Source organism: Accipiter gentilis, chromosome 6 (assembly GCF_929443795.1).
Source record: "Accipiter gentilis chromosome 6, bAccGen1.1, whole genome shotgun sequence".
Lineage (NCBI taxonomy): Eukaryota > Metazoa > Chordata > Aves > Accipitriformes > Accipitridae > Astur > Astur gentilis.
Genome location: NC_064885.1, coordinates 2,120,868 through 2,145,649, shown reverse-complemented (window position 1 = coordinate 2,145,649; position 24,782 = coordinate 2,120,868). Strand labels below are relative to the sequence as shown.

Here is a 24,782-nt window from a genome sequence, read left to right as displayed (position 1 = left end):
CAGGCACAGGGCCCACCACCGTGACACGGTCACGACTGTGCCACGCTCACGGCCGTGACACCCTCGCAGCTGTGACACCCTCGCAGCCCTGCCACGCTCACAACCGTGACACACTTGCAGCCCTGCCACGCTCACAGCCGTGACACACTTGCAGCAATGACATGCTCGCAGCTGTGACACCCTCACAGCCGTGACATGCTCACAGTCATGACACACTCGCAGCCGTGACAGGCTTGCAGCCATGACACACTCGCAGCCGTGACACGCTCACAGCCATGACACACTCACAGCCATGACACGCTCACAGCCATGACAGACTTGCAGCCCTGCCACACTCGTAGCCATGACATGCTCGCAGCCCTGACACCCTCACACCCGTGACACCCTCACAGCCGTGACATGCTCACAGTCATGACACACTTGCAGCCGTGACGTGCTTGCAGCCCTGCCACACTTGTAGCCGTGACATGCTCACAGCCCTGACACACTCACAGCCGTGACACACTCGCAGCCGTGCCACGCTCACGACTGTGCAATGCTTGCAGCCCTGCCACGCTCACAGCCATAACACGCTTGCAGCCATGACACACTGATGGCCATGACATGCTCACAGCCGTGACGTGCTCACAGCTGTGACACGCTCACAGCTGTGACACACTCACAGCAATAACGTGCTTGCAGCCATGACACGCTCGTGGCCATGACACGCTTGCAGCCGTGACATACAGCCATGACACCCTTGCAGCCCTGCTACCCTCATACCCATGACATGCTCACAACCATGACACACTCGCAGCCGTGCCACCCTCACAGCCCTGCCACACTCACGATGCTTAGCCCGGGAAGGAAGGAGAATTTATGACCGCAGGGCGGTGGGAGAAGCACGAACGCCTTCCCCCCCAGAGAAGCGACCGTGGCCCCGCGTCTCGCCACCTCCCCACCCGAGGCCAGGTCCCGCAGGGCTCCGGGTGGTTCTGGACACATCCCGGGGCGGGAGCGGTGCTGGTGGCTGGGGAGGGCCGCGGTAGGTGGCACTGCCCATCCGTGTTTGTGACCACAACGCCCGGAGCCATCCCGGCTGCAGCCTGAGGGTCCCTGGCCCCGGGCAGAAGCCCTAGGCCTGGCCTTGTTGCTCGGCCATGGGCCGTGCTTCCCCGGGGGAGCGGTTTTGGGGTGGGGGGGACTGTAGATTTTCACCATGGTGGACACTTGGTGTTTCTCGGTTACTCCTGTCCCACCCCTATTGCCCCGTCCCAGATCTGTCTGTACCGGGCTTAGGCACAGACATGGGACATGACAGATTGCAGCACTGGGGATGCAGGGGGCTGGCGGTTGGGAAGAGAAACCTGCTCGCCTTAAGGACATTACTCCAAATATGATCTGCACCTCACCTGGAATTAATTTATTGCTGATGGGTAACATCAAATTAACCGACAGTCTCCCGGCGTTTCCTGGTGAATAGGATCTCAGGAGAGGAGCCAAGGACCGAAAGGCCCCAGCTGATGGGGAAATACACTCGAACAGGGACGAGCCAAGCGTTACTGCCCTGCTGCACAGGGACGGCTGCCAATACGGAGACACGCATCACCCAGAAAGGAGTAGGAGGGCTGCAGGGTCAGGGCATGGTGTCCTCTCCTTCCGTGTCACAACCAGGCGAAGCCAAGGACTGGTACCTCACTCGAGAGACAGCCTTACCGGCGGTTTACCTCGCTTTACCTTCCTTTCATTTTCCTTATCAGACTGAGCACCTTGAGTAAGAAAAGTACATGCTGTGCCACCAGCACCATCGCCTTGGCTTTCTTCTTTGCCCTGGGCTGTCTGGTAATGGCTAATTGCTCTGCTTCTTACCTTTATCATTCCATTTATTCTTTATTATTTGTTCCCCACAAGTCCCTAACAGGCCTCTGAGGCAGGCATAGTGAAACAAATAGCAGACACAGCCTCAAGCAGTACCAGCTATTAATATTGTGCAAGGATGATTTTAGAGAGCTCTTTGCCCTCCCAGCCCAGCCATCGCTCTGGGGAGGGCAGCTGCTTGATATCCTGTAAGTGCTCTGGGAGGCAGCGTAGAAAAGAGGAGCATGTGGCCACCTTCTCCCCGGCAGAGACTTTGTGCGAGGGTCATCGTCACTGTCAGAAGAAACGCACGCATGGTTTTGGTGTGAAAGCTCATCAAGCGAGTGGATAAGCACTGCCTGAGAGTCGCACCCTCCCGTGCACAGCCGGGTGCCGTGTAACGCAGCCACTGCCTGCGGGCTGGTATGAACCCTGCCACCGCGCCGGCCAGCTCCCGGACCCAGGTTGGGATGGAGAGTGGGGAGACCCCCAGCACCCACCCTGCGGCAGCACCTCCCGGCACTTCGCTCCGTCCTGGAAAGCCTTTTGCGGGCCCGCAGCGTCAGTGGGTTCGACGTGGTGGCCATGTCGGAGCCGGGGTCTTGGCCAACACCCGCTGCCGCTCTGTCACTCTGCAGGGGTTTGCAGCATCTGGGGATGGACTCAGGCGGAGCTCCATTGGGTTTGAAATTTCAAAGCCAGGAACGTCAGTGTTGTCTTCGCAACTGCTCTGCTAGCATAAATTTCTACCAAACCCCCACTCGGGGACCTTTTTTGGTTTTGTTCCTTTTGTCACCATTTTATTTTGTGATTTATTATTTTTAACACTTCTTAATGTGTAATTAAAGCTCTCCCTTTCTTCTTGTCCTCTGTTTTTAAAATGGTGCTGAAATGTGCATTTTGACAGCAGCCCCTGCTTTTGTAAGGCCCTAATAAATCTGTGACTGAAAGCAGACTGACACCACTGCATGGGTTTCTAAAGCAGAGAGCTGGGTAGAGATGCTGTGGGTTTAGGGAAGAACTCCACTGAAGCCAGTGATGTTACACCAAGACACATTTTACCAGCGCCTGGTAAGCCTTCGCATTTACTCACCCCTCAAAACCCCCAAGCGAGAGCAAACATTGCAGTATCCAGCAGTGGCCATGAGGGAAAATAGCACAAGTCCGCAACTATTAAACATGCTCTGCTACTATCATGCAAATACATCTGGTTCAGCAGCTCAGAAGCAGACTTCAAAGGACAGAGAAGTCATTAGAATCACAGTTCAGAAAAAAAAGTGAGCAGCTGGTTTGGGCCATCTGGTAGGGGACATAAAATGGTCTCTTTCTTCCCCAGTCAGTCTATGAAATTTTCATTAATGTTAGGAACATCTTCCAACATTAACCAACATAATATTGTTAAAAATGTAAGTCTTAATACATCATCAAAACTCATGTCTTAGGAAAACAAGGTAGTTACAGTCTGGTGGGTTCTTTCTTCCCCTGTAATACAGCATGTCATAATTACAATTTTAGGTCGGTGTTTTCAAAGCAAATTAATGGGAATTGGATTCCTCAGCTCCTTTGAAGGTCCCAGGGAAGAATGTGGACAGGATGGATCCCCAGGCTGCAAAGGAATCACCTTCTCTGTTGATTTCAGGAGCTGCATTTGGCTTAAAAACATGCGCAGAAAGTGTCCTTCCCTGGGCCGCATTGCTCGGGCTCGTTTCTCCTGGGCTGGGTCCCACCAGCCGTGATGCTGCTGGGATGTGGGCTCAGCCCCAGGAGGACAGCCGAGCACCGCGCCGTGCCCCTGGACAGACCACGGGGGAAGCTGGCCCCCTCGCTGTCGCTCGCAGCGGGATCCACGCTCCTCCGGGTGCCAGGGAGCGGGGCTGAGGCCAGGCAAACGCTGACAACGTTTTGCCAAGCCTGTTTGGTTACAGCTTAAACAAAAGCCCACCTCCCTGCAGCCCCCCAACAGACATCCCAGCCAAGAGAAATTCCAGCTCCGGTGGCGTGAGCACAGCTCAGCAGAAATCCCTGGTTTAGCTGCTCTGATCTGAAGACCCCCAAGAGCTCCTGGAAATTGATATTCCTGTTGAATATATGGATGACTTCCTTGAAATTCAGGCAGGTGGTTTGATAATGCAGGGAGGGTGACAGCTGCCATGGGGAAGCCAAACTAAACAGGAGCCACAATAGAGAGCTCAAGGGCACGGCAGATACCTGCTGATTTTGACAAAGTGATGACCTGGGAGCTGCTGCTGGTTCTCCCTGCCTCCTCCTTGCCTTTCAGATGTCAGCTGTGTCTCTTCCTGTAAAAAGCAAAATGGAGAGAGTGCATCTTAATCTTATTGCTCTGGGAGCGTAACTGGCCCAAAACTCAGCTGGGAATTTTGGGGGGTTTCAGTCCCAGGCTTTCCCAGACACCGCTGTTTCCATCAGTCCTGCCTTTGGTTCTCTTTCCTTGGACCATCCAATTTTACTGATTTTTCTCTTCCTGTCAGCAGCATTTCGAAGCAGATGAAAAACACCTGCACCTAGAAAAATCCCCAATCCTCTGACCTGCTCATGCATGCAGGGAAGTCAATGTGGCTGCACAAGTTGCCTGCGTTTTGCCTGCACCGTGCAGAGCGTCGCCGTGCATTACACACCGGTGTTACGAGCTGTGCTGTCCTCCCGAGCAACACTAGTTAGCTCTCAGGCGACTTCCTCAGGTCAGAGAGCAGGAGAGTGGCCGGGCTGAGGACCAGAAAAACTACTTGCCCCAGACTCGAGATCGGTGGAGGAGCAGGGGCTGTCCCAGGGAGCCCCCAGCCGCAAATGTGCACACACAGGTACTCCATCCCTGGGAGGGGGACTTAGTGAACTCCCCTGCCTGCACCATGCTACACATTTACTATTCCCCAAAGGCATGTGCAAATTCAGCCCCTGATACCTAGCATTATCTCCAGGTGTCTCCCACTGCCTTCCCGGCTGTTTTCCCAAGCCGCCGGCCAGCTGACGGGACAAACAGTGCTGCCTCCGGGCTTGTTTGCCACGGGATAACAGACACAAATACTTGAAATACTTTCCTAATCTCATTTTCTCCTGCAAACGACTGCTGGGTTGTCAGGGATGTTACTCCAAGGCAGCAGCAGAGATGAGATGTTGGGATGGGGCAGAGCGTGCGGGATAGCAAGGGAAGGACCCGGCCGGGGAGCATCCTCGAGCCCTACCCCAGCCTGGACCCCCCACCTGGTTCCCTGAGCCCCACTTGCTCAGGCCCAGCCTGCTCCTTGCCCTGGATGCATTTGGCTAATTACAGTAATTTCTCCCCTGCAAAAAGGGCCATTAAGCCTCCTTTCCATGGGGAAACCCCTGTGGGCTGGGGTCACCAGCCCTCCTGGAAACAGGGCTCAGGATTCCCAAGCTGTTTCTCCTGGAAGGACTGCTGGCTTTATTTAACATGGCTTTCATCGACTGCGTGCTGGGATTGCAGCTGAGTCTGGTGTGGAGATTTGGGAAATGCTGCTACTGCCTCCCGCTTGCGCTCCTCCTTTCCTCGGGCTTTATCTCCCCAGAGCTGGCAGAGCCTGGGATGTTTCCACGTCTGCCTTCCCTGGGAGGTGGTGGAGACCCAGGGGACACCAGCGAAAGTGTGGCTGGTGGCAGCAGAGCCTGCAAATGCCTCCCCCTCTCTACAAAATAGCGCAGACTTGCTTTTTTAGTTTTACACCTTCATCTGTTTTCATCCGTCGCATGTTTTCAGAAGAGATGCCGTCAATTAACACAGAAAAACTACTTGCCCAGACCCAGGAGAGGGGTGAAGGAGCAGGGGCTGCCATCGTTACCGGTGGGCTGGGTCCCCAAGAAGCTCTGCAAGCCCACGGGAGGCCGCTGCTGGCGGAGCGGGGAACGCAGGACCCGAAACTGCAGTGACCTGCTGGGAGTTGGAAAGAGTGCTCTGCTAGCTGCCGAACCGCCAGCAACCTGCCAGGGATGCACACCAAACATGAGCTAATCCCAACAAAAATAGGAGTGAAATCATAATTCATATGCATAATTCATGTGCATAATTTTATCTTTGCTGTATATTCTCCAGGGATGTATTCTAGAAAATGCTTTCTTCCCCCTCCCCTCAACACTGGCGTCCTTCCAAAAAGTGCCGTAGATGCAAATCATTGGAGGCAGCAAGAGGTAGTAGCTTTGCTGGGTTACTAAATAAATGCTAAATTTGTCTGAGTTTCTAGCCTACATCTTGGCAAGTTATGCAGATTGAAGCTGTTGTATAGACATGCAGGCTTGTAATAATCACAGGATTTTAATTGCTTTCATTGTGAACCCTGGCTACTGATTGTATCTGCATGGAAAACTGTAACAGTTTGCACTTGCAAATGCTAAAATGTTAAACAATAATGGCAATTAAGAGATAATTATAGTTATTCTGAAGCAAGGATTGGAGTTAAGACTCCAAGAAGACGTCCCAAACAACCGGGAAGCGGTGCCCTGTTTACTGCACAGACTTCAACCTGCTTTTTCTATGATGTGAGATCCGCCAGATTTAATTGCTTAATGATTTTCTATAAAATATTTAAGTAACGCGGTATCTTTAGCCAGCCCAGGCTCTGCCTGAATTGCATGTGTCAGTCTTGCTGCAGGACAGTGACAAAGCCTTGGCCTGGCACCCGATGCTTGCTGAGTCACCCAGTAGTTTTCTTCTGCTAATTACAACATAGAAAAGGTCCAGGGACCCCCTGCCAGCAGGACCGCCAGCACCCATGGGTGGGGACCCTGCTGGAAAGGGGTTGCATGGGTGCTGTCCCTCAGTCCCCCTGCAAGCCATGGTTTCAGAAGGAGCCTTTGCAATGTGGGTCCAGGTTTACCCCGTCCAAACCGACCCACGGGCCACCGAGGAGCAGACTCTTTTGGCCAGGTTATTTTGAACCCTGAGAGAAAACAGGACTTTTAAAACTGGATTTAGGAAGAGGTTTTGTCCTTGTCGAAGCATTCTGGGCTTTCCTCAAAAACAAAAAAGGCATTTATTTTTTTCCAGAGCCATGTTCTGGGCTGGGTGCCAGCCGCCTGTGTGCAGGCTGCAGCGGAGGCATGTCCTGGCTCGGTGTCAGCCCTCCGTCCTTTCCTGCCCGGCAGGCAGCAGGCGAGCGGCACGGCCAGCCGGGGAACTGCGTGAGATGGGGGCGAGATTAAACCCCAAACCTGTAATCGAACACTTAGTGGAAAAATATCTGTGTAAGAAGGGATTTCCGTTCCTCTGACTCAGCTTAAGCAGCACGGGGCTAAAGCTGGGGTCACGCCGTGTGTACCGCCAGGCGCTCAACCTTGCTGGTAAACCTGGGGGAAATCCTTTCATCGTGTCCCGGCAGCACCTAACACCGCTCAACCCCAGGCTGCTCACCCTGGCCAGGGAAAGACATGGGAAAACCCTTTCCCGATGGCCACGGTGCAGCGTGGCACCCGCGCAGGGCCGCTAAGGGCGACGTGCCGGCGGGAGCACATGTCCAGCTCTGCAGATTCCAGCCCCGTCCCTGCGTGGGACTCGGTGGCCAGGGCTGCAGGAACAAAGGATGGCTTTCACTGCGCTCACCCCGCGCTGGGACCGCTGTGGCGAATTCCTCGGATGCTTTTACGGGCTGCAACCAATGCATGGGGAGAGCGGGTCTCCCAGCAATCTCCTCCCCCTGAAAGCACTTCATTCACACGCAGGCTGGAAGGAGGTGAAAGAAAAGGCCGTGCACATGTTTAAATGCAGGGGGGCCCTACTGCATGGGGGGGTTGGATGTCTCCCCAAAAGCCTCTCTGCCTGGCAGGCTGGAGGCGACGGCACGCAGCCCAACCGGGGTCTGGGCAAGCAGCTGAGCTGCAGTCAGGCTGCCCCGCAACGGCCATAAATCAACGGAGACGCGCAAGCAAGGGAGGGAACAAAGGACGTGGAGAGATGCCACGGCATCTGGCAGGGAAGGACCGCGGCGGCCGCACCAGAGGATGGCGTCTGAGGAAAGGCTCTGACCGAGACCGCGAGGGTCCCGGCCCCGCGTCCTGCAAGGGGACGAGAGTTGGCCCCGCTCTCCGCTGCCTTCCCTCCAGCCCAGCCCTTGAGAGAGGCCCGTGAGCAAGCGCTGCCTCGCTGGGCAGCAAGGGGCACATGGGGACGTTGGCAGAGCATGACATCCCACCTTACCCCCGGCCCCTGCAGCGCTCCCAGGGCACCTCTGCTGACCCACCATTGATTTTTCCACCAGGCCACAGCAAGCTCTGGTGCATTTGCTCTGAGTCCCCAGCACTAGGAAAGAAAGACGTGGACTGTGAGGCCACTACAGCAGCCTGGTTCCACAGGCAGGAGGAAAAAAGCTACACCAGGGCTGGATAAAACTGTTCCTCGAGCTTAACCCAGGGCCAAACCCTGCTGAGCAGTGGAGCAGAGCCTGGGGCTGCCCCTGCTCCGGCTGCCAGCAGGAGAAGGGACAGGGACTGAAGCGGGGTCCTGCAGGGCAGCTCCGTTCTCACCCCCCTGTGCTGGGTGCCGAGACCACCAGTGCTTGGGGCAGGAGAACCACGGCGCCTGCCATCGCTAACAGAAGGGCTGGTGAAGGCGCTGACCTGATGATAAGCAGTTATTTGCCTCGTTGGTAATGAGTTATTACTCAGCCTCAGCTAGACACTGCCTTAAGGGAGGAAACATCTGATCATCTTTTAATAAACACAGTTGGCTCCTGCAAGGCTCCTGCAGCTCCTCTATAAAGCGCTCCGAGACGCATGGCTTGTGCACAGACAGTGCTGCTATGAGTCACAGTCTGGGAAAGGGTGTTAGAATCGTTGCTCAATAAATAGAACAAAGCAGGGAAACCTCGGGTGGGCAGGGATGGCACAGTCCTGCTTCCTTCACCGCGTGCGTGGCACTGGCCTCCTAAGGATTTACCCATCAGAGACTGAAAGTGAGATAAAAATGATTTCCATGTTTTCTCTCTTCATCTCCAATCTCCCACAAAAGCACTATGAGAAGGAACACGTCTGCTGGGTACCGGGTTTACCGGCGACAGGCTCTGCTTCCGCGTGCTTGGGGAAGATTAACACTGCAACGGCAGTGCCGCAGGCTGGCTTTGCTGGATGGGAGGGAAGGAGAGCGCTGACCTGCAGCTTGGGTGTTCCCACCGGAGCAGGGCACAATGCCCAGTCTCTGTGCAGGATGCCCAGGGTGGGGAGGACGTCACCGTCACTTTGTCCCTTCCCAGAGTCCCAGGTGGTCACAGAGAGGGGGGGAAGAACATTGTGCCAGGCAGGCAGGGAGCAAGGCTAGCTCTCCCTGCTAACGGAGTCACAAACCTTCTCCTGCGGCTTTACACCGTGCTCCCTCTGTAGAAGAATTAATCCTATATAACGTCTAGTAGTTACACACATGGAGCACAGCTACCAAAAACCAGCCTGTCTGCTCTTCAGTGCCGCAAAGCTTTGCTTTTATAAGGCCACATCTGGAAGAAATATTCAACATGAGGAATTTAATAACTTGGCTTGTACAAGAGAAAATAATGTGACACTCTCCCCAACCACGAACCGCACCGTTACCTGCAGCGAATGCAGATGCACATCTGCAGACACTGTCCTGCACCCAGACCTCCACCCACAAGCAGCAGCCAGCACCTTGGACTCCCCTGCAATCAGATGTTTTCTGAATGCTTGTAAGGCAGGACAGTAACTTATATTGAGTTTACATTTAAATAGCGTTGTTGCCCAAACACATCTGGAAGCAGTTTCTTTCTCCAGATGTTTTCCCCAGATACATACCTTCCACTCAGTGCCCCAGATCCAGATGTTTCCAAATAACTTACTGCCCCCGTTGAAACTGAGCAGCCATCCTAGGGACACAGTTGGCCTCTCCAGCACAGAGACAGTTAACACTCCAAGGCATCATGCAGGACACCTGCGCCTGGTGGAAACTGGAGACAAAGTGGAGCCCAGCAATGGAAAAAGTCAAAGCCAAAAGCCATGTCAGCTGCTGGGGAGCAGGAGGGGAAAGCAGCAGGAACAGACAGCTCCATGTTAAAACCTCACCCTGCTCTCAGCCATGTAGAGGGAGGCGCTGCTTAACTTTAGGCAGTTTGTACCTTTCAGAGCCCCAGTGCTTGGCAAAAGATGGTTTAGGGGGAGGGCTGAGGACGCACAGTACCGGTGTCCATTGCAGGGGTTACGGGGAGGTAAGCAGGGCTCAGTTTCACTGCCTAATTGCTAAAGGTGTGAGTTAGAGCTTCTTTTGCTTGGCCTGAAGCAGGACTCCCGCTGCAGTGACACATCCAAGGAAGCACCAAAACACACTTTCTACTTGCCTGCATCAGCTCCAGGGCACACCATCCCTCCAGCCCTGGCAGGGCCTCCACATCCTGCCAGGGACCAATTTATACCAGCTCCACAGCCACTGGATACATGGCATGGCTGGAAGGGGTGCTTTCCCACAGACAGAACTCAGGATGGAAAAGCTTTTCAGACCAGGTTTGGATTAGCAGCCTCCTGCACTGCAGCTGGCATTCAGGAGCCAGTTTCTCTGCCACTTGCTTTGAGTAAGAGCCCTATGCACCAAGGGGGCTCAACTACCCCAGCCCCACAAGGCTGCAGATGCTTTCTTGGAGCTGCAGCATTAGCCCAGACCTAGCCAGGCCAGGAGTGCAGAGCCCCAGCACAGCATGGCTGGAGCTGAAGCCCTGCAACTACACTTCTAGCTAAAAGGCTGCCTAGGACAACTGAGGGAGGACCATCACTCCCAGCTCCTCCCAAAGTAGAAACCTCCTCCACTTTTCAGTACTGCCAGGTGTAGGTTACAGCAGACTGCCTGTGTGTAACAGCCATACTGCTGCTTACTTGGGAGTTTTGGGTTCAGCTCATTTTGTAGCTGCTTAGCATGAGTCATGTTTGTCTGCAACTCAGCTTCCCCTTGTTTCTCATGCTGGTGTTACTGTTCCACAGTGTAGCTGTTACGCTACTGTAGTTGGTAAGTGCCCACACCTTTTCCAGAATATCAGGGAGGCCACAAACCCAAATTTAGGTTGCATCAGGAGCAAGATAGCAAGCTGAGGGGGTGGGCTAAGGGCAAGCCCAGAGCCCCTGCAGTGCAAGAGGCATTAAACACACATCAGCTTCAGGCAATTGGCAAGGGTTTCAGATCTCACCTTTTTACCAAGCACAGGGAGGAAGCCTATATGGGAAACTTACTTCCCCACAGAGCAGGGAGACACCTTTGAGTGTGTAGAGGAGCCAGGACCCCAGCTGCTAGACCACGCCCAGTTTGTCTGAAGTCATTAAGAGGTTAGCCCCAGTGCCTCCAAATCTAGGTTACTTGGCATAGAAGCATCCCATCAGGACTGCAGCAGGACACACTCCCCTCGATCCCTCCTTCTGGCACAGCATTTGAGCCAGGCTGGAGGTCAGCACCAGCACAGATGGGCCACATGCTCTTCAGGTCAAGTTTCTCCCTCTGCAGACCTGCCTCCTTTGGGTCATCAGCATCTTCCAGGGCAGAGAACTCACAGCTCACCTCTCTGGACAAGAGCAGTTTTTGTTTGGAACAGCTGGCAATGAAGAAGAAACTAGAGGCTGTTTAAATGTGTCAATTCACTTTTAATGTTTGAAAAAAAATAAATGGTATTTGAGCCATTGCAGTTATGAAGGGAACAGATCTTGCTCCACGAGAGACCGTGAACAGGTTCACATTAGACTCATGCTTGAAAAAAAAACCCAAACAAACCAAACCCAAAACATTCTCCTTTCAGATCCAGAGTGGAGTTCTGAATAGACAAGACCACAACAGTGCCCCAGACAGTCCAAGGCACATTACCCCAGTGCAGACATTTCCATCGACATGAAATTATGACAGCTACATTCTTTCTAGTTACAACATTGTTCTATCAATATTACAAAATTAGGCATACTTTGGATTTTGCACAGAGACAAGAAGGACTTTTACTTCAGGAAGTAGTCAACCTGGGTCATCAAGTCATTTCACAATGAAGAGCTCCCTTCACTCTGCCCTTTCTCCCCCAGCAGTGACTTATTACCAACACCAAATTCATCTCAGACTCATCATCCCAGTGATATTGTCTATGCATTAGTTAGCAAACCAATAAATAGACCTTATGACAAGCACCAGATATTTACTTGCCATCACACAGCATTTCTCCACACCCAGATAAAAAGAACTTCCTGCAGTGTAATCCAAGAGTCAGTACATACTAAGACAACATCACTGCTGAACCTATTGGAGACCAAGACATTTGTCTGCCTTTGAAGCAGATGTCACATGAGTTTCCTTCACACAAACATCACATGTAAATTTAACTTCTTGGTACTGTGCTTTAAGAACAAAAGCAGATATCAGAACATGGAGGACAGTCCTCCAGAAATAGCTTATCAGCTACAGAAAATAAAAAAGGAGACAGTGGCCACTTACAAGTCTTCCACATGACTAGCTTGCTTTAAGGAGAGCATCAAGTTAAGGCAGTGTCGAGACAACTGGCTAAGAACATGCCAAATAGAGCTGTTGTCAGTAGTCACCAATTTGATATCTTACTCCATTTCGGGGACGGACCACGTGGCTTTAGATCTCAGCATCAAGGTCTAAAGACTTCAGCCACAGAATGCTGCTTTCTGCAGCAAGCAGCAGCTCAGGGGGATGTTTGTTGAAGTCTTCTAGACCAGGCTGAGTTGCTTACAAGTCTAGGTCAATGTTTCAGCAGAGCCAAAAATACAGTGATGGGCACTGAAAGAGAACACCAAGGGTGGCAGCTGCAAGTCTGTTTATCACAGTCCGAGGTGGAGTTCAACTTGTGTGTGAAAGCCACATAATCAAGAGCCACCCCACCAGCTTTCAGGGAAGGTCTAAGTACCTGCACTGAAGTTACTGGGAGAGCCAGCTCTCTACAGTCTGCAGGGTGGGTACAGAGGCTCACACTGGCTTTGCTCCTCATTACAAGATTAACAGTCTAATAAAACTCAGTAAGGAAGTCAAGGTCTTTTGGCCTGCCCAAAGAAGTTTTCCCAGCCTCAAAGAAGGAGTTACCACTGAGGGAGCTGTTGTGGAATAGTTTTATTTCTTCCCATGTAAAGGCCATTGTTTAAGCATTTACAGGTTTCCTAGTGCAATACAACCAAAAAAAGCAGTAACAAAAAAATGCCGCCTTCTTCCCAGGCAACTAAACAGAAGTAGATTTTTACTGCAACATATACACATTAAATATAGTATACAGTCCATGCAGCGGCATAGCCATGTTAAAGGGAGTCGTGGCTTCAGCCATCAGTGCATTACAGTCCAAATTTCACTTGCTCCTACTTCCTATCCAGACTTGAAGAGAAGAATTGCAACCTGACCCAAGTAAAAATAGATGAAGTGCTTTGTCTCATGTGTTACATAGCTGCCAAAGTTTCTGCCAACAATGCAGTGCCAAGTTGGGTTGTATTTCTTGTCAAATTCCTGAAGAAAGAGAAGAGAGGCATTAAGGCCAAGAAAGCCCACATGAAAATAGTTCTAAGCACAAATTCTTAGCTGGTTCTGTTCACACACTATTGCCTCTCCTCCCACCTGCAGCATCTTTAGATTCCCCAATGCAAGACACTATTATATTAAGCAAGATAGACACTATTATATTAAGCAAGATAGACACTATTATATTAAGCAAGATAGACACTATTATATTAAGCAAGATAGTGACCAACACAACCAGACCTCTGCACTGGATTGCTTGAATGATCCAACACAAGCAAATCATCTCCTGAGACTTGGAGCACCCATCAGCCCTGGGCAGAAAGAGCAGACACAAGAGCTCTCCTTGGTACAGTGCTATTCAAGCCCTGCGTGTAGGCTAGCTCAGGGGAATATTTCTCCTCTCCCATTCCAAACCCACTCACAAAAAATAAAAAAATATTTTCGGCATGTCTGCTCCAGCAAGGCATTTGAGCTTAAAGGTCACCTAAAAAAGGGAAGAAGTCTGGCTTCTGCTCTTTGGGACTCTTCTTCACATAAAGGGGAGAAAATCTACATTGAAAATGAGCAGGCAAATTCACAGGCCAGACAGCACATGGAGACCTAGGAGGTCAGAGGTGAGCAAGCTGAATGCTGGCTTAATAGTCTTCTACTACTTAGCAGCTAAGATGGGGTTAAAGACCATTTTCCTCCCTCTAATTAATACACAACTCCCAAAAACACCCTTCCCTCCCAAGACAGAGCCAGAAGAACAGACTCAACATTCAAGATTAAAGCAAGTGTTAGTCCTCAGATAGCAGTAAGACAGCTTGAGCTCTTTGCAGGTAACCTTTGAAGTACAGAAAAGGCTTTCTTGCCAGGGCATGAAGGTGCATCAAATTGCCTCCCTCCTCCCAACACACTCAGGAAATAAAGGCCAACTTCTTTCTGGATGCCTTCTGTTGCACTCACTCACTTTACAGGCTGCATTGCCCCAAGCACTTTGAGATAAGTCTTGCCTCAAAGTGATCTGAGAAGTTAGGAGACACCTTTGAATCCTTTACATTCAAGCTTAGATTACAAGCAAGGCCCAAAAGCTAGCCCAGGTGCCAGGACTGCATTGCCTATAAAGTCACACTTTCCTCCTTCAAAAGCACTTTGCCTGACCATTCAGAGTGGTGGCTACAGAGGGAACTGACAGCTCCCCAGATGCCATAAAGCATGAGACTTAAGTTAATGGGCTCCTGCAAACAGGGAGACAGCTCTTCAAAAGCCAGGGCAGCTTTCACAGCACAACACACAGCACCTTTCACAACCTTGCCAGCCAGCACAAGGCCCCATCCTCCTCCACACCACCCACCCCAGAGCAAGGAACACAGCAGACAGAACCGCACATGCACAGCTGCCCACTTTGAGTGAAACAGAGTAATCCCACCCTGCACTGGTAGTGCAAGTCAAGCAGCAGCATCTGCTGAGCAAGTCCTAAACAGAGACTGCAGCCAGCTTTTTCTAGACTGGCAAATCCAGAGGGACAGCACTCACACTGTTTGCTCAGAGCTTGCCAGAGCAACAGACCAGGCCCTGCTCTGCCTTGGCCCTCCTCTGACCTTGGAGAAGTCACTCCATCCTCTTGGGAACAGCAGTAAAGCAGCCAAGAAGAAACCATCTTCTCCCTCCAAACATGCAAGTATGAAGTCTCAGACACTCAGGCTCACAACAGGCACACGTACTTCAGAGCTTCAGGAAGTCTCAGCCAGAGCAGCCCCCTCACCCCATAGTTACCTTCTTTATATATGCTGCAATGTCCTTTTCTATGTTGTACTTCTCCATTGCCTGTGTAGCACAGTCTACAGCATCCTGCTGCATGTCCTCGGACATGTCCGCATTCTTGATCACAGCCTTTCTGTCAGACATCGTGAACCTAAGGCAGAACATAGATTCCTTTAATCCCTTCCCAAGAACGGAGAAGGTTCCTGTGCATCAGAGGTTGTCCTTTCTATGGCAGGCTGCGTCACAAGCCGATACTACAAACACCCTGTTATGGCCAGGATGAGTTTATCAGGGTAGCCTACAGTAGTCCCCGGCTAAGATGCCCCTTATAGCTGGAGCACTGGCACTATACAGAGGTTAGATCAGAGATAGTCCAACATCACCACCTGCATTAAACACATGCAGAAAAAGCTTACTGTGTGGGAGGAGACAGGATCTGCAGAGAGCCACAGCCCTCCTATACATTAATAGGCTACAGCCAAGTTTGCCTTCCAGGTGCACCAGTGGTTTGGAGCACCATCTGTTTAGAGCCTTGCAAGCAACAGATCCCAAACTGCCTGTGTCTCCAGCTGGGAGGCTCAAGAAGCATGTTAACAGTAGCAGTGCTTTTATTCTACCCCACACCACGAGTTACAGTTACTGCTACTAGTTTAGCCTGGAAGGAGTGTTGTTCCACATTCAGCCTATCATCATTCCCTCACCTCACCACTGCTCTGCCACCGAAACCCAGACTTCAGCTGTTCCCACGGGACAAAGCCGGTCTGACAAGCCAGAAACAGGTTAACACCATGCTGCAGCCTAGAAACAAGGGCAGGGGGAAGCAAGCCCCACCACAGAGCTAGCACAGCTAGGGCCTGACAACACAGCCTTCTTCCCACCCCTACCCCCCTCCCTGTGAACCACAACACAGATGCTAGAAACCAGCATGCTAGCACTGCCCATGACCTGTAAGAAACTAGATAGTAGTATAGTGGAGCTGAGTGTGTAGCCCCCTTCACTCTAAGTTAGTTCAGGTGCTTCCTACTAGTCACCGAAGCCATTTACTCATAGATCTACCATGGCCTTTCCAGGGAGGCATTCAGCATTGGGAATTTTCCAGTGCAGTTCATATTATCCTAGAAAACATGGATTTGGCAATCCCAGCCCTGCAGCCTTTCTTCAAGCAAAGGCTGTGACACATGCCCTGAGGAAGGAGCCCCACACAGTCCTGCTGCTGGCTGGCACACTCCAACAGCCCTCCAGGAACCAGACCCCTCACTCCCAAGCCACACATGAGGCCTGGTCAGGAGGCACATGTTATCTGGGGGACCAGTCAAGCGAAGGTCTGCACTGAGAAGGACCACAGCTGCTCACCCCAGCAGCAGCTCTTACCAGAGCATAGTAAAACTTTGTGGAAATAAGCTTCTTAATGGCAAGGAGTGCCTCCAATTAAGCCTGCAGAGCACCATTAAGTTTCCTAAATCGTTTTACAGTGCTGTAAGTCTCGAGTGATACTACCAAGCATGTTTTGAAATAGTGAAACTACACATATTTAGCTCTACTGGGGAGTGAAGAAAATCTGCTGCAATGAGCACTTCCTGGAACAGGCCCAGAAAACTGAAGGAGTAGCTTTGTTACAGCAATTAAAGGAGCCTGCTACCCAGAGAGAAAGAGAATCCAGTTACATAATTGCAGCCCTATGATTACAATACTTCAATTCTTCACTCTGCCTGCAGTTGAAGACTTCTATTGCAACCTTAATTTATACGTTTTAGATACAATGTTTAATAGAGCACTGCTATTAACATGCACTAATAGCATCAGAAGGAATGACAGGAACTGAGCTCAAACGCCAACAGAGAGCACGCGCCCCTACCACAGCTCTGGAAAAGCTACTTCCAGGCAGTTTGTTCCCCTCCGTGCTGTGGTTTAAGCCAGTGGGTGTTAGCCTATGGCCCAGAAGCCCTGGCAGGACAAGACATTGCTCAGAACAGCCCAACCAACCGCCTGTAGATTTGGCTTCACTTCCAGGCATCTGGCAATCCCTTGGGAAAGTCTTCTGGGGGTCCATCCCACAGGAAAAGGGAAGTAGCAGAAATTCACTTGTGGGTCATTCCTCCAGGAAAGCCTCTTTATGGAAAGAGGGCAAGCAAGCTCTCGCACACATCAGGCCTTTGCACACCTCCACTGCACGCTGAGTTCAGAGGGCATTTGCCATTACATAACCAGCCACAGAGTGACCTGCAAAAAGCATCTTCCTTCCTCATTGTTTAGGCAAGGAGCATCTCAGTGCAGGCCCATGCTGCCGAGGGCCAACAGCGCCATAGAAAAAACCCTATTATCTTTCAGTAGAGCTGCAAGCGCTGGCCAGCCTGCCCTCCCCAGCATCGCACTGCTCCAGGGCACAGCATCCTTCTCAGGCCAACCACAGCAGGGGCTGGCGGCTGGCAGCTGGCTGTGCTGCTGGGGAGAGGGTCCCCTGCACCCGCTATGGGGCAGGGAGCAGCTCCGAGTGTCACCCCATCCACCCACCTGAACACCACAGAACAGGGCCCCAGTCTCAGCTTATTCCCCCATGGGGTTACAGAGGCATCCTCCCAGCAAGGCAGCCCAGTGGCACCACAGTACACATCTTATCCCTAAATCACAAGATCACAGCTGGCCCTCAGGGTCTTGGCCACCCAAGTCTGGCCTCTTCACGTGCCTCTTGAAGAAAACCACAAAGCCCCAGCACCCAGCTCAGGGCAGGATGGGCCTAGGAAGGGATAACAGTACAGCTCCAGTAGCCACCCCTTCCCCAGCCCAAGGCAGGATGGGGTCTTGCGGGAGGAAGACAAAGACCACAGCCCTAGCAGCCACTCCAAGACAGGATGAGGCCTTGGGAGGGGGATTAGGCCCAAGCCAGCACCCAACCCTTCCCTTGCCAGGTTAGGATGAGGTCATGAAAAGAGTATGAGGCCTGAGCCCAGCACCCAGCCACTCCCCCAGCAGGACAGTGCTTTAGGAGAGGGAATGATGCTCAAGCTCAGCACCCACTCCTTCCCTCACCGGGACAAGATGCAGCTTTGGGACAGGGATGAGACACAAGCCCCCACACCCACTCTTTCCCTCCCCGGGCAGGATGGGGCCCTAAGAGTGGGATGGGGCCCAAGCCCATCACCCACCGCTTCCCCACCAGGACAGTATGGAGCCCGAGGATGGGGAGGAGGCCCAAGCCCAGCACCCACCACGGCGTGAGAAGGCCCCGGGAAGGGGGTGCTGGGCAGCCCCATCCCCACCTCGGCAGAAGGGGGCCCGGGGAGACGCTCCCGGGCGGCTCCCAGGAGCCGGGCGCATGTGCAGGCCGCAGCCCTGCGTGACCTTCACGGAGGGGGGGGGGGGTAAGTCCCGGGGGTGCCCGAGGTAGCGGTGACCTTGCCCGGAGCGGGGCCGGCAACGCACCGGCGGCAGACCATCGGGGCGGGGCAAGCTCCGAGCGCCGCCGGGAACTAACCACGGGCCGGAGCCGCCCACCGGCCGGCCAGGGCCGCGACCCCCTCCCCTCCCCGGGGCGGCCCAGCCGCCACCTCACCCACGGAAGGAGCGGTGCCAGGCGAGGCGCGGAGGTCCCCGCCGCCACCGCCGCCCCGGCCCGGCGGAGGTCGTCGCTCACCTTCACAGTGACAGGGCCACCCCGGGAGGGCGAGGCACGGCACCGAGGAGGAGGTGAGAGGAGGAGGAGAAGGAGGCCCGGACACCGCTTCTCCTCAGCCCGCTCCCGCTCCGCTCCGTTCCCTGCGCCGCGCCGAGCGCTCTGCGCCTCGCCGCCGCGCCGTGCTCAAATACCGCCCCGCCCGCTGCGGCGCGCGGCCCGTCCTTCCCCCATTGGTTGGGCCGCACGGCACGCCGCTCCCCCATTGGCTGATCCGCGGCGCGGCACACCGCCCCGGCCCGTCCGCCCGCGCTGTTCTGCCTACATCCTGTTTCATCCCAGAATGCCGCGGGGCGAGAGCGGCGCGGGGCGGGGCGGGGCGGGGCGGGGCGGTGCTTCGCGGGGGCGGGGGCGTTCGCCCGGTGCTGTGAGGGGACGGGGCCTGGTGGGGGGGGGACACCGATGGTTCGGGGGGGGTCCCCTCTGCTTTGGGGACCCCGATCCCCCCGGGGGTCACCCTGAATCCTTGGGAGGAACCCAGGGGTCTTGGGGAGACCTGATCCCCTTGGGGGTAACTGCCTGGGGAGGGCCTGATCCTCTGAGGGGGCAGCTGCGTGGTGTGGTAGCGCAGCCGGGCACTGAAAACAGAGGGGTGGAGAGGGTCCGTGGCATCGGGATTACATATTCCCAACCCTGAGGCATCCCAGGGCATCTTTGTGGCAGGATTTGGCCGCGGTGTGGCTGGGTACGGAGCACCGCGGCCACCCAAAGCGGCTGCGTTTCGGCAGTGCTGTGTACACAGAAAAAAGGATCTTGCGTGTGGCTCCCCACCAGCAGATTCCTGGTGGTCCCCTGAGACTTCGTGTCCACAGGGTTGCTTGCAGGCGAGGGACCGCCATGTGCAAAGTGTTCTTGGGAAGACAGCTCAACCTAAGAGTAAAAACCAGTTCTGTCAGCGGTGATTAGTTGTAGCTTTGCACCTCGACGGCGTCTTCCACCTGACATTTTCAACACGTGATGGTTATTGATCACTTGAGCCTTGCGAGACCCTCCCAAGCTGGCTGGCATTGCTGCAGCTTCTCATATTTACAGCTGAGAAAACTAAGGCAGGAGCAGGAGTGACCTGTGAAAGGTCCTTGAGACCATTAGTGGCCCCATTAGGAACAGATCCAGGTCTCCGGGAGCTCGATGTAACCTCCTCCTCCTCCACTGTCCCCAGATGTCCAGGTTTTCAGGCCACTGCAGGCAGGTGCTCGGTTTCAGCCACAGGACTCAGCATCTCTCCTTGCCCTGCAAAGCCAGACAGATTTCCCCCTCCTGAACATGTCAAGAGGGGTCCCTCATTTCTTGGGGTTTTCCTGCTTTTATACTGGCAGCAAAGCTTGGGGAATGCCCAGCAAAGGTGGGAGCGTCTTTCACTAAACCACCAGCCTCATGTCCTGCAGGACCCGCTGCTTTTCACCGGGGGTGTCACAGTGTGTCCTGCCGGGTTGTCCTGATTTCGGCTGGGATAGAGTTAATTTTCTTTCTAGTAGCTGTTATGTTTTGGATTTAGTGGGAGAAGAATGCTGATAACACACTGATATTTTCAGTTGTTGCTAAGTAGTGTTTATACTAAGTCAAGGATTTTTCAGCTTCTCATGCCCAGCCAGCAAGAAGGCTGGAGGGGCACAAGAAATTGGGAGGGGACACAGCCAGGGCAGCTGACCCAAACTGGCCAAAGGGGTATTCCATACCATGTGATGTCATGCCCAGTATGTAAACTGGGGGGAGTTGGCAGGGGGTGGTGGATCACTGCTCAGGAACTAGCTGGGCATTGATTGTCAAGTCGTGAGCAATTGCATTGTGCATTGCGTGGTGCTTAGTCTGCTCTCCCTGGAGTAAAACTGTGGTAAAGCTCAGCACGGGTAACTTGGCAGGTACCAGTGCTGTCGGAGCAGGTCGAAGGGCTGAACCGGTGCTGCGGTGCCTTGGCAGGGAACCTGCTAAGCCCCACCACCGGCAGCCCTGCGGTGGGGGGCTGGCAGTCAAACCCCATGCTGCCCGTTGTGTGCAGACCTCAGGGTGAGAAACAGCAAAGGAGACTCACACTTGTAATCTGTCGGCTGCCCATGCACCCGCCTGTGAGGTCTCGTGGGGTCCTGCGCTGGTGCTGGCAGCGAGGGATCCTGGCATATGGCTGTGACACCGGTGCTTCGGCCACTTAGCTTTGCCATGCGGGGCTCCTGCCCTCGATAAACGTGCTCCAGGCATACACCTGCCCCCCGGCTGCCCCCGCGGGCCCGTCTGCCAGGCTGGCTGTCAGCCAGCTCCCGTTTTGGTTGCTCCATTTCACTTGAGCAGAGGTGCCAAGAAGCCGTTTTGCAGAAGCCACCTGAAGAAAAGCCCAGTAAAACAAAAAAGTCCCCGTTCCCGCGCCATCCCCGTTCCTGCACCCTCCCTGTTCCCATGCCGTGGTGCCCACACAGCGCTGCCTGGCATGAACAGCGGCAAGACGGAGACAGCACTGCCCATGCTGAGCTGGCTCTTAACGAGACCGGTTTTAATTGCATGTGTGGCCTTGAGAACCAGGGAGACCACTCTGGGTACTGAAATCTATCTAATTTGATTGCTCAAGGAAGACAAGCCTACGGCTGATAACAGCACTCGGGGGACAGGCTGGAGTTCACTCCACGGCTGTGCTTTTGCCTCATGAGCAAGCAGCCCAGGAATGGGCTGATCCTTTTTGCTAATGAAGTGGATATTTCCTGATGTAACCTTTGCAACCTCTGAGATACTGGTCAAAACTCCCAACAGCAAATGAAATATTTACTGTTCCCAAATGGGTCCAGACCTGAGCGTCAGCCTTAAGATGAGCAGAAGCCAGAGAGCAGCAGAAAAGCAAGTGAGGACTAATGCTGCAGGGCTGTACGGCACTAAGTTTGTAAGACCACCGCTGGTGGCATGGGACCTGACCTCCAGCCTTCAGACGGATAACTTGAGGGCATCAGCCTTCCCTCTGAGCTCCAGGCCAGGCAATGACTGCAGGTTGCCTGCTGTCTGCCCGGCACCACACACACGGGAGCTGCGGACATTCTGGGGCTGCACCAAAAGCTGCTCCGGCCAAGAAGCAAAGCGTCAATAAATAAATATGTGGCCAGAGCAGAGAGCTGGGCTGCGGCCGTTAAATTACAGCCTCAGGCCTCAGCCTTATTACCATCGAGATCCCTCTGCACCTCTCTGGGAAATAACTGATGGTCTCCTTGCACCCCTGGAGCGGTGGTCTTCTTGCTTTCTTCTGCAGGTTGGCTTTTCTTGCTCCCTCTGCAAGAAGGGGGAGCGGGCAGTGCCTGTCCCTGCACCCACCAACACGCTCTGGGTCACCACAGGCCTCCCACAGCCGGGACCCTACCTTCATCTCTTTTGGATGCCCGTGCTAATGCAGTAACAGGCTTAGCTACAGCCCTTTATGAGCTTCCATCTCAGCAGCAGCGGGAGTAAATATTTTTTATGGTGATGTTTCCAGAGGCTCCACACGGCCGGCAGGGGCTGGAGGTGCTGATCTCGGGGCTGAGGAAGGGGGAAAGGCCATGCCCGGGCAGATGATGGGCAGATGCCAGAGCACGACCTGCTTGGGAGAGGCAGGAGGTCAGAGTTCTGCAGGATGCCCAGGACTGGGGAGCCCACAGGGAGCCCTGGGAGTGGGGATGGTACAGACCCACGTCCCCATAGGCTGCAGCATGGTCCAGGCTTGTCCGGCTGGAGCGGGCAGGCTCCCCCGGGGCCGTGCTGCAGAGCAGCAGAGCCGGTCATCCGTGCCAGGCTCCCGGGAACGCCTGGCCATGAGGGCAGCCGGCTCTGCTCAGGTTCGCTGCACGACACTTGGCTGGGCTATTTATAGCTCTGCCGAGTCTCTGTTGAGGCAACAGATCTCTGAGTCTTGTGGATCTTTTTTATGAGCATCCCAGACCGTGAGGCGCAGAGCCTCAGCTCTCCCCTTGTTGGACCAGAACGGAGCGGTGGTTTGCATCAAGGCAGCAGTGCCGCAGGCACACAGACCCTAGCTACGGCCCCAGTGCAGGCATGGGGACCAGCCCAACTGCACTGGAGAAGGCAGCTCCCTTTCTCCCTGGCACTGAGCTGCAGAGGAAACCCTCCGCTTTTCTCCTCCGAGGAGGTCTGGTATCTGGCAAACATCGAACCAGCCTTGCAGCACTGCTGCTGCGGGTGAGCTGGGCCCGCAGGTCAGGATGCCACCGCCCTTGGCAGAGCCAGGTTGCCTGGCCTGTATTGCTACACCATCCCCTACTAATGAAGGAGCTTCATTAGTGGGGAGGGATCTGAGCGGTTGTAAGTCAGATCTCTGTTCCTGCTGCCATGAGTTTCTGCTTCGTCCTCGTGTGCGATAAGAGCGACATCCACAAAGTCTGGCTTTACTATACTATTTATTAATCCTGAGGTGAGGCAGGGGCAGATGACGGGGGCTCGGCAGGTTTTAAGGCTAGGGGCAACTGCTGAGCAATGCTTGTCCTGTCTGTCCTGCACAACGGGAGCCCCAGGCTTTCCCACAAGGACTCCCATGCTCTGGATCTCCTGGTATTTTCCCGGTGCAAGCGGGTGCAGAAGCAGCACTTGCCTCCCTCCTGCCCTGCCTGTCCCAGGGACACCCACGGGCACCTTCAGTCCAGGGCAGGAGGGAGCTGCCCTGGGGACCCAGCTGCAAAAGGTCAAGGTATAAAACGGTGGCCCTGAACCCAAACGGTGACAGGCTCCACAGAGCTGGCTCCAGTCTGGGTGGCTGCTTCTGTAATCCCAGTGTAACCCCATCCCAGTTGCGTCCTGCCTCCTTCCCCAAAGCCGTCAGCAGCAAGAGGAGATGGAGGGGCCCCCCTCCTGCCCGGCACAGCCCCGGCCATGGCCGCCACCGGGCGCTGCAGGCTCAGCGCTGCTCTTCGCATGTGAAGGAGCATGGCCTCGATGGAAGAAAGTGCTTCAAATGCCACGGAGGGAGTGCGTTCCCGAATCGTGACAAAAAGCATTTATTTATAAATTCCTCCAAGTGCACTATATAAGGCACTTCACAGGGATTAACAGGAAAAGGGCCTGGCAATGAGGAGCAGTTTGCCATCTAAGGCTGTGCTCCTCCTGCCCCATGGCTGCATGCTTCCCCACGGGACACGTTTCCAAGCCCAGGCGATTTTAAGCCAAAAATCGCAGACTTTGTGCATGTCTGCCATAAGAAATGCAGAGGTCTGGGAACCGAAAGCTGGGCTGGCAGTGCGGCTGTAGCATCACACCAGCTCTGCTTCCATGCTGCACCTCCGCAGTAACATCCCCCATAAGAGATTTTTCTTCTTATTTAACCTAAATCCACTTTGCTACAACTTAGCCCATTACTTCTGCTCTGCCCCGCCACGGACATGGTACACTGATGTATTTTATAGTGCATGTCCATAGCAATGACCGTAGAAATGTCACCTTCGTCTCCTCTCCCTGCAGGAATTCCTTCCCTCTCTCCTCCTCCAACGTGTCTCCTGCACCTCTGCTCACCTCCTTGCTCTTCTCCAGACTCCACCATCAGTCGCTTTCTTTTGCTGATCATCAATAAAAACAACAGCAGCAGTAAAGCACCTTCTTTTATTAAATCACCCCCTTGCTCTCCCTGCATGTCCCAGGGTGCCTGGGCATGGCGGTGACACCCAGGCACCCCCGGAGCAGAGCTGCTGCTCCACGCGAAGGGAGATTTGGCCACTTCATCGTATCAACACAAACCCTCTCCATCAGGCACTGCCGGCTGCGGCCAGAGCACAAACATCACAGCCGGCGCGGCTGCGGGTACTCTTCCTCATCTAATGGCATCGCAATCACCGATAATCATCCTCCTGTGGCTGATGCATCGAGCCGGCAGCTCCCGATCTCCTTGCAGAGACGCGCTGCAAAGCAACTGCACAGAAATGAGATGTGAGCGTGAGAGGGAGGCACTGCCAGCAGCTCAACCCTGCGTTCAGCCGGGATGAAAGCCTTGCAGGGTCTGACCCCTTGCAAAACACATTTTTCTCCCCGGCAAGTGACAGCCTGTCTGTGAGGCACCCATGGGGTGGCAAGTGCTGCCTGGGAGGACAGGTCCGCACACCGCCGGGCATCCCAATAACCTGCCATCCT

General features: G+C 54.0%; 1 protein-coding gene across 2 annotated transcripts; it reads right to left on the bottom strand.

Annotated features, from left to right (window-relative positions):
- Positions 1-11,403: 11,403 nt before the first annotated feature.
- DYNLL2 (dynein light chain LC8-type 2) lies at positions 11,404-18,834 on the bottom strand. Of its 2 annotated transcripts, XM_049802709.1 has the most exons (3): positions 18,663-18,834; positions 15,044-15,182; positions 11,404-13,273 (listed from the first exon to the last, which is right to left on the bottom strand). In XM_049802709.1, exons 2-3 carry the CDS (start codon positions 15,173-15,175, stop codon positions 13,136-13,138), a joined length of 270 nt encoding a protein of 89 aa, XP_049658666.1. In that variant the 5' UTR covers positions 15,176-15,182; positions 18,663-18,834; the 3' UTR covers positions 11,404-13,135. The 2 variants fall into 2 exon arrangements, with proteins under 2 accessions (XP_049658666.1, XP_049658665.1); XM_049802708.1 differs by lacking the exon at positions 18,663-18,834 and having other exon boundaries at positions 15,044-15,202.
- Positions 18,835-24,782: the final 5,948 nt, after the last annotated feature.